The following is a 10,254-nucleotide window of genomic DNA, read 5'->3' as shown; positions in this document are numbered from 1 at the left end:
AGTGCAGACAAATGCAAAGTCTGGGAAACGAGTGAAAGTCGCTTCCCGGTTAAAAATTCTTCCATTTTCAGACCTCTAGGGGCGTTCAGCGACGATCAGGAGTCAAGAGCCCGGAAGCTCGCTCTAAGGAGCGCCAGACGCCTCTCCGGAATCACCTTGGGAGACACCCTGCACACGCGGGCAACCGGGCGCATGCGCAGCGCCCACCGCTCCGTCCTCCCGGAAGCCGCAGCTCTTCCCGCCCCGCCCCTCGCCGGCTCGGGCGGAGCGTGCGGCGGGCGGGCGAGGAGGCGGGACACGTCGGCGCTGCCTCGGCCGCCGCCGCCCCTCCTCCGGTTCCAGCCGCCGCTGCCGCCGCCACCGCCGCTGCTGCCGCTTCCTGGGCCGAGTCCGCCCGCGGCCCCAGCGGCGCCAGGTGCCCTCGCCCGCCCGGCCTCGCCAGCGCCGTCCGCCCGCTCGCCCGCGTCCGGGCCCGCCGCCCCGCCGCCGACATGGCGACGCGCTCCTGCCGGGAGAAGGCTCAGAAGCTGAACGAGCAGCACCAGCTCATCCTGTCCAAACTGCTGAGGGAGGAGGACAACAAGTACTGCGCCGACTGCGAGGCCAAAGGTAGCGCGCGGGTTTGGTGGCCGCTCGGCCGGGGCCTCCTGCGGCCGTGACCTTCCCACCCTCCGCGGCGTCTTGTCCGCGCCCGCCCTCCCGGCTCGCCCGGAGGTCGCGGCCTCAGCCTCGGGCTGCGAGCCGGCGTCGCGACGCTGCCACCGCCTCGGGGCGCCAGCTGGGCGGTGCTGATAGGGCTATGGGAGCCCTCCTGCCTCTGCCTCAGCTCCTCCGTGGGTGGAGCCGTCCTTAGGTCCCTGTCCCCCTTGTCGACCCTCCCACCCTCCCACCCACGAGTCGGTGTCCTGCCTTTCCCCAGTGGTGCGGTGTCCCAGATGGAGCCCTACCTGCCCACCTGACAGCTCTTGTACAGGGCGTTTACTTCTGTTTCTGAAAAAGGACGGTGTTTTGGGGTGGTTTGAAATGTCACTGCATAACATAATTGAGGAAGGGTTTTCATTATTTGTATATACCATGTAACCATCTCTCTCTCTCTCTCTCTCTCTCTCTCTCTCTCTCACACACACACACACACACACACACACACACACGTGCGCGCTCCCGAGGGCGCACACACTTACTCTGGATGTTATAGTGTCCTATGGAAAGTAGGTTATGTTCATGAAGAGTTCAATCGTTAGATTCTCCCAGACGATCCACTGGAGTGTACACTGTTCTGTCTGCTTCATAAATGTGGAAGGTGCATTTTAAAGATACAGAGAAGGAGAAGAAAAGAAAAACCCACTAATTGTAGTTGAGGTGGAGGTTTCTGCTTGAGCCTTTGAAATAGTTACACTATTTTTAGCTGATATGTTTTGTTTGGAGATGTGATTTATTTTGAATGTAAGTAATGTCATGGAGAGGCATGTCGTAGATTTAAAAATCCTACTTGTATGTAGTTAGAAAAGTATTTAATTGTAAGTACATTTATTTGATTATTCTCTGGGAAACAGGTAGTTGCTGGGAGCAGAGACAGCCATTGTGAATGGTGCTTAAGATTTCTGCATTATTTAACGTACTTTTCTTGAGTTTTTACTGTTTTCTCTCAACATTGAGCAAAAGAGTTCATTTGCAGTAGGCCGGGTAGTATTTGAATAAATTGAGTCTCTTGACATTAGTATCATATCTCTGTCCTAACAGCTACTTGCTTACTGGATGAAATCACATGTACACACTTTAATTAGAGTTTTTATGAACTACTTTACAACATTATAGTAACTTGACTGAGTCAACTGTGTAGTTAGATATCCCATATAATCGTCAGGCAAGGCATTTAAAAGAAAAGACATGACTGATTTTGATAGTAATATTTATTTGCTTGCTTGGGACTTGATTCAGTGTGTGGTTATTGGGAAATAGTGTTCTATATTGAAGTTCAGTCACTCTCTTATCTCTTTACTTGTAAAATGCTCAAAAAAAAAAAAAAAGATTATCAGAAGCTAAGGAAAGGAAAAAGGGCCAGGGTTAGTTTACGTTATTTCGTCTTGAGTCCTAACACAGTTAAGTAAAGATGCTGGTATCTGGGAGACTGTGATGAAGAGCAGGCTCTGCAGGGCTGGAGGGCTGTCCAGGTTCCGAACGCTGGCTGCTCCTGAGGACCTGGGTTTGGTCCTCAGCCACCCACTCTGTAACTCCAGTTACAGTAGGTCCCATGCCCTCTGCTGGCCCCTGTAGCTACCAGACATGCAGATGGTACAGAGACGCATGAAGACTCATACACATTTGTAAAAGAATTATGTAAACCAATAATTTCCTTTCATGAATAGAAGTAACTTAAAACATTCAGATTCCTTTCTGCAAAAGAGTACTGCAATCAGGTATTCACTAAATTGTGTTAACATTTTTTTCACTGTTTTTGGGAGATGGAAAGAAAACAATTACCTTTTTCTTTATTTGGGTAAGGAAGTTTTACTTCTGAACACCAGGCAGCATTTGTTTGATCACTATTGTATAACCACTGAAACCAATCCATGTATGTGGAATGAATATCTTTTTATTTTGCTCTTATTTAGTCACTCAATTATTAATTTTTTATTGAGAAGGGGGAAAGTGGGGTAGACTAGCTTTTGTAGCCCAAGGGTTCCACTGGAAGGCCCTGGGCTCTGTTGTCAGTGATGTAGAAAGATTGAGTTTCACCAAATATAGAATAATGGTTGTAAATTATTTTTATAAAATTTGTACAGACTATTTTTGTAAATTATTTTATTGTTTTATCTTAATATTTAAGGCAGTGTTCACTGGTATGACCATTTCATATTTTACTTAAATTTTATAGGTGTGTGTGTGTGTGTGTGTGTGTGTGTATGATGTATTTGTGTACACTGTGGGGTCAAATACCATTGTTTTCTATGTGTTAGGCAAGCATTTTACCACTGTTACATATGTCCCTTCTTTGAGATGGGTTTGTCATCCTGGTTAGCCTCAGTCTTGTGATTTTCCTGTCTTTCCTTCCTGAGTATGTATTACTACACTCTGTGAAACTTTATATACTTCTTGTTAAATTTTTGTGCCTTTGGTATGGCGAGCCCATTTTGGCATAATCTCAGAGTAAAATCCTTGGCTTTTTTCTATGATTTTGAAATTTTCTTTCTGTTTTCTTACTTTAAAAAAAAGTTTGCCCATTATTCTTTGAGAACATGGACCTAAAGAAAAGCTTAGTTTATCATCTGTTACCTGGTTATAATTAGCAGAGGAGTGCCAGTTGGATTTTGACATTTTCTTAGTCATTAGCTTGTATTTCTGGTACTGACGGTATTAGTACGGAAGGAGGGCATGGTGGCACAGGTCCTGGTTCCTGCTCTCGACCCGGTGCTTCTATAGTGTACAGCTAGAGAGGAAGAGCTGCCAGACGGAACTGCCCGTCTCTGGCTATCACAGTGACTCTGTAGGAGTTTAAGGCAGTTCTCATGATTATTAATTGGTAGCAGTATGGGCAGTGAGGATGTGAAGTCATTTTGAATTTGCCATCTTAAATTTAGTTTTCAGAATTTAAAGCTTTATTCATAAGTAATACTGGTTTTGATTTTTTTAAATATGTAAAAATTGGAATGAAAATGAATTTCTTGCTCAATAAGTTTTAGGGTAGTCAGAGTCTCAAGGTTTTGAACCCTAGAGTTAATTTTGTTCAGACTTTGTAGTATTCGAAGGGTATGCTGTTTTCTTAGTTCAAACACTTCTTTATTCCACAGGTCTTGAAGACAGTTAAGAACAGGATTAGGTTTTGGTACAGAAACTTTTGTAAGACTGAAAAGAGTATGTTTAATGGAAGACCAAATATCACAATATTTGGAATGAGTGATTCTGAAAAAGTGTGCTAAGTGTAATGGTAGTAGCTATAAGAAACAACCTTCTGTTTCTTTCTAGCCCTTTCCCTGAGCCTTGATCTTTGCTCACTGTCTCTTGATGATTGCCAGAGTGCCGTCTCAAAGCCTTTGCTCTAGTCCTGCGTATGAGCCGACTGGCTTCCTGTTGTTTCAGCTTTTGCTCATCTTTACAGTTTGCTTAAATGTCCTTTGTAGGGAAACAGTTCCCCTTCATCCTCCCAGACTAAGTTTACTTTCATACTGTCCTAAATCTTACCACACTTATAAATAGAATATCACTGAAGTAATGATTGGGCACTCCATATTTCTATTGAATTACAGCTTTGAAGAAGTCTTGTTTATCTTGCTCAAAGTAGCTTTCTCAGCTCTAAGCATAGTGAATGATGTTTGGTAGGTAAATGGAACTCAGCAAATACCTTTTGGTTGTGTGAATGAATGTAAGAATGAACAGAATCAGAGGCAGGGAGTTGGGTGTGTGAATTAGAGTACATTGTAAAAGGAGAAACCCTATGAATCACAGGAGTCTGTGAGTTGAAGGTACAGTGAGTGGGCTTTCACCAACTAGAACAAGTATTAAATGACACTCCTGTATATACCCAGGGTATGGTATATGGAAGGTAGAAGTGGTGTCTATATGGTCATTTTATTTTGGTGAGCTGTCTTTGAAATGATCAGATTTGTTTGAGATGGTAGGGGAGTCACTGAGCGAGGTGATTTTTTTTTTTTTTTTAAGTAGTAGTCAGAGGCCGAGTGTAGGAGGATTGTGTGTGTTTCATGTAATGCCAGTGTATGAACCCGGATGTAGAGCAGGGTGTAGATACAGAGCCACCGTGTCTAGGTTTTGTTACGGCTTTTCATTGAAAGACCTGCAGGAAGTTAAAACTTAGGAGTCATTTCTGGACTCTGACTGCATCATGCCGGAGTTGTCATTGCCTGACTGCCATAGCTGGCTTTCACCTCCGTTGGTGACTTGGAGGGAAGCTGGAGACGCGTGGTCTTAGACAGTTTGTTAGTAGTTTCTACTGTAAAGGGACGGCTCATGCTGAACTCTGCTTTCCACGGGCCTGCAGTGGGCTGGCTCTGATGTGTTCAGACACCAAGAGCTGGTCCCAAGAGTTAACCAGGGAAGGGCTTAGAGAATGTGTTTTAGTGTGTTTGTTATCTTAACCTTAGAGAACTCTTGTAAAAGAACTTTAACTGAAAAGTAAAGTTTACCCTGAGGAACTGGTGTTTTTGCTTACAGAATTAATTTATATGCATAGAGGTGTGTAGCTGGTATTTGGTACTTTGTGGGGTTTTCCTTTGTCTCCCCCCTCCTGGGTTTATCCCTATCACTAGATAGGAGAGAAAGAAGGATTGGGGGTGGGATGGGGATACAGAGATTTCTGAATCTATTTCTTCTCGTTTCTTCTTTGTTGGTCTTTCTACTTTGCGGGTTCTTCCTTTTTCCCACCTTAACCCTCTCCCAACTTCACCCCTATCACTAGATAGGAGAGAAAGAAGGATAGAGGGGAGAGATCTCTGAATCTAATTTCTTTCTTGAGCACAATTATTAACACAGCACAACCACCAACCCTCCCTCTTGGGGTCCTAGCATTTTATATACCCCCTGAAAAGTTCCCAGAGGTGCAGCTAGCAAAACTATGCCTCTGCTAGAGCATGGGGCAAGTCATAGTCAGCTGCTCCGAAGCAGCCCCATATCCCCACATATGGTATTAAAACAAAAATACATTATTATACTATTTCTGATATATATATATATATATATATACACACACACACACACACACACACACACACACACACACACTCCATTTGAAAAATGTTGTAAGTCTGAAAGTTCCCTCAAATGCTGAACCTTGGTATTTGTAGATCTGTCATTCTCAGGATTCTGCTGATCTTGAGGCTTTGTCTGATAATCATGTGTAGATCTTTTGTATCAGAGCTGGAAATCTAACCAGTGGAAATCACTGGCCCCTCTCTGATACTGTTTTAAAATTTGAACTGTATTTTTTTCCATCGAACATTTTGTCCTTAAAGATTATTTGCAATATTCTTTTATTACTTGACTTCATCAGTGGAGAATTACATATCAGTAGTTTTTCTGTAAAATGTACATGTACACTTTTACACACATATCCTCATTCTCTCACACAGACACATACTTTCTCACAAAGATATTCAGTTACATGTACACACACACTCACCCACATGAATTTTCTCATTCACACACACTTTACAGTTTCTCTCTCTCTCTCTCTCTCTCTCTCTCTCTCACACACACACACACACACACACACACACACACACACACACAAACGCACACGCAAGATTCCTGAAGGATTGGGACCCTTCCCAACCCCCAGTATGAATGTTACTGCCGTTTAAAAAACTTGAACCCTTCTTGTCACTAAGACTAAAACATTTGGTGTTCTGATTATATAAGTCACGGACTCAAGCTTGTTTTCCTTACTGCTACCACTACTAGTGATCTTTTGCTGGGTAGAATCCAGCTATTGTTTTCTTCCTTAGTTTTCAGTTTTCTCAAGGAAGATCAAAGAAATTTAGAGGGTGTTTTATTTAAGTTGTAATTATGAGAAAAGTTGACTGCCCTGTAAAGAGTTTCCATAATGGATACCATTTTGCTGATAGGATGGGTCAGTGTTTCCTGGACAGTATTAGTTTTTCTGCTGCTATCACCAAACAGTTGAGGCTTGTTACTTTAAAGGAAAGAGCACATAGTTTGAGAGGCTGTGGGGAGGGCCCCTTGTCTGTAGGAGACTGGGAGGGTATAGGTTTGTTTTTATTAACAGCTCACTCTCACAGGAACTAGTCAAGATCTGGTGAGAACTGCCTTTGAAGGGGAGGGGAGTACTCCTAATGACCTGTTTACCTACTATAAGGGTGTGTGTGTGGGGGGGCGAGGGGGAGAGAATGAATGAAATGAATGAATGTGTATGTATGTGTATATGTGTGCAGCCAGAGGTCAGCCTTGGGTATCATTCTTCAGGGGCCATCTGCTTTGCAATTTGAGACTGACAGCTGGGGCTTGCAGATTTGGATAGGCAAAATGAGCTGTAGGGATTCACCTGTCTGTATCTCCTCAGTGTGAAGTAAGCGAGAAGCAAGCTCTATGCTAGCTTTCTACATGTGTGTAGAGATTAAATTCAAGCCATAGTGTTTGTGTGGGTAATCTAGAGCTTAAAGGGCTCTCACATCCTTACACTGAGGACTAAGCTTTCAAAATGAGTCCTTGATAGTCAGACTACATCCAAGCCATAGCACACCATCATGAAGATTAAGTACCAGGCCAAATATCATTGTTCTGTAAAAAGATTTTCAAGTCTTGTCTATAAGCTAGTTAAATATTTCAAAAGACATGCAACCCTTATCAGTTAAAATCAATTCTGTGCTAAACCTGCAGATTCATGAGAACTTTAGAGATGAACTAGCTCCAGTGTAAATCGGGTAAAGGTTATATATTATCTTAATTGTGTAATGTTTTTTCTAGGAGATGCTGGATGTACTTTAGATATAGTACTTAGTTCTCAAACCTGCATTTTGAGGGGATGCTCCTTTCATCTGTTTACTGATGAACAGACAGTCTAGATTCTAAATATCTTTACCAGTGCTATACAGCCAAGAAACGGTAGAACTAGGGCTTTTTTTTTTAAATGTTATTTTAAAAAAGGGTTAGGTGACTGCTATATTTCAGATCCTTTTTTTAGGACCTGAGAGTCAAAATAGGGAGGAGGTGCATAGAACTCTGAGGATCTACCAATCTGCTGGCATGTAGAATTGCCTGATTAGCAGTCTCTTCTTGCTTGCCAACCAAGAACTAGGATTCTGGGATGGTCTCTCTACATGTAGTAATAATGAATCTCTTATTGTTTCCAGAACATTTCTGAATAGATGCTCCTTCCTTCTTGCCCCCCTTTTTCATTTGCATGTAGCTGGGTCTACTTGGCCATAACCAACAATGTCTTAGGCATTGAGTCTCTAGTGACTTTCTCTGATAGTTCATGTATTGTTAAAACCCATGGCTACAATAATTCAGTGTCTTCCCAGTGGAAGAAAACTCTTGGTCCTGATGCCTTTCGCTGATTGTGCTTGCTATCTTTTTTTCTGTGGTAAATCATAGCAGCATCAAATATAACTCCCTGTTGAACTCTTTGAGTCCTTTAGCAAATTGATGAACCTGAGGGTGATCTTGGAGGCTGCCCATCATAACAGGGTGTGTTGAAGTCTTGGCATATCTTGTCTGATTCTACAGCCTAGTTAGTAGTCTAGCTGACTAGAATGCCACCGAGATCTCCAGTCTCCCCAGCACTGGATTCCAGGACAGCTCTGCCATGCCTGGCTTTTTATATGGCTCTTGGGAATCTGAACTCATGAATGGGCGGCAGTACTTTTTCTGACTGAGTCGACTTTCTAGCTTTAAGTGTTTATAGTTTATAAAACTTGTTTTTACTGAAAATTTAGGTTTTGCTGGTCAACTTACCAAGTATTCTCTTAAGTCATTTCAAGTTGCAACTTTGTAGGAATATTATAGATTGAAGAGTCCTATTGTTTCTTAAAGCCTTCTCACTATAATGCTTCCTTGGGTGATTAGGGTTCAACAGCTCTCCACTTCTTTCAGTTGAATTTCACCTCCAAGCGTTCTTCCACTTTGACATTTTTTAGTTTAAGCAAAAAATATTTTAAGCTTTATTTTTACTTTCTGTATATGAGTGCTTTGCCTGCATGTGTTTATGGAGGCCAGAAGAGGGGGTTGGATCTGCTGGAATTGGAATTATAGGCAACTGTGAGTATGTATACTATAGGAACTGAACCCCATTCTTCTATAAGAGGACCACGTTTTCTTAACCACTGAGCCATCTCTCCAGGTCCTTACTAGTATATTTTTAATAGTATCAACAGAGTCTAGAGGTGCACATTCAGTTGATTCTGTGTAGGTGTGTTCTCACTGAATTGGAGGCTTGCTGTTGAGGCTGGGCTTGTTGGCCAGCAAAGTCCTGGGACCTGCCTGCTTGTCCTCCAATGCTAGAGTTATAAGCACACAGCATCTCCAGCTTTTTATGTGGGTGCTGGGATTTTTGAACTCAGGTCCCCCCCCCCCTTTTTTTTTCAAACCTTACTGAGCTATCTCCCCAGGCTCTTAAAAAATACTTAATTTTAATTGTGCTTGTATGTGTGTTCATGCATGTGTGTGTGTACAGGTACATACATGCTGTGGTGGGTGTATGAGCACGTTTTAGTTGGTGGCTATCTCTTTGCACCTTTACATACATTTCTGGTATTTGAGGTAATAAACTCAGGGTGGCAAGCATCTGTGGTAAGCACTTTTACCTGTCAAACCATCTTTCCACTTCCACCCTCTTAATTAAATTTGTGTGTGTGTTTGCGTGTGTGTGTGTGTGTGTGTGTGTGTGTGTGTTTGCGCGCACGCATGCACGCACGCATGTGGTGGTCAGAGGACAGCTTGTACATTGGTTCCTGGTTCCCTCTTTCTATTGTGTGTGTCTTAGAATTGAACTCAGGTCATTGGGTTTGGTGGTAGATTCCTTTACTCTGAGCCATCTTGCTGGCCCTATAAGACCTCCTTTTACTCTTAATTTTAAAGAAAGCATCTGTAGGTTAATGTCCAGGCCATGTATATTTATCAATATTAATATCGTCTGCTTGATGTAATTAGAGCTCTATTTAACTATCATAGTGTTTAGCTGCCATATTAGAGAACTTATCTAAAGTTTTATTTCATTTACACGTTTTATAAAATTATTCGAATCATGTGCCAGCATTATGTTCACATATGTTGAATGGCAAATGTGAGGATTTTGAGTGCAGCAGTGAGAGAAGTACAGACTTTCTAGCAAATTTCCAAAGTCTGATCTCTACCCACTCAAGCAATTTTTGGTAGGTTTCACAAGAGGTCCAAGTGATTGATAATAGAACTTCAGATGTCTGATCTTGATCTTTTGTAAAGTGATTATTTCAAAGACCAGTGATGTGCTCAGGCCCCAGATTAAAAAGAAATGAGGAGAATTCTGGGGATAATTTTATCAGGATAAATTCAGGATAATTTTGTCTTCTCATATAAGAAAATCCCTAAGAATTAGAGTTTAGCATTGATGTGTTTAGTTCATGTATTTGTGCTCCTGAAAATTACTTGTGGTATAGAATGGAGATGGTATTAGAAAAAAACTGAGCACATTTAAGATATAAAGTGTTCCCTGGTGCACCCACTTCCTGGTTACAACCGTGTATCATGCACCTCACTTTTGAACTTAGATTTTTATAAAGGGTGGTGCTTTAGGAGTATTTAAAATGG

At 42.3% G+C, this 10,254-nt stretch overlaps 1 protein-coding gene across 2 annotated transcripts in view; it reads left to right on the top strand.

Moving 5' to 3' along the window:
* Positions 1–260: 260 nt before the first annotated feature.
* Positions 261–10,254, top strand: part of Smap1 (small ArfGAP 1) — a 76,000-nt gene continuing 66,006 nt past the window's right edge. Inside the window, exon 1 of one of the 2 annotated variants that reach the window (XM_052192597.1) lies at positions 261–609. In XM_052192597.1, the coding sequence (XP_052048557.1) occupies positions 492–609 (118 nt within the window). In that variant the 5' untranslated portion in view covers positions 261–491. The remainder of the gene's footprint in view (positions 610–10,254) is intronic. The other variant, XM_052192598.1, reaches the window with a different exon arrangement.

The sequence above is a fragment of the Apodemus sylvaticus genome, chromosome 9, assembly GCF_947179515.1.
Source record: "Apodemus sylvaticus chromosome 9, mApoSyl1.1, whole genome shotgun sequence".
Lineage (NCBI taxonomy): Eukaryota > Metazoa > Chordata > Mammalia > Rodentia > Muridae > Apodemus > Apodemus sylvaticus.
Note: the sequence above shows the minus strand (reverse complement) of the source record. Positions and strands in the feature narration are given on the sequence as shown.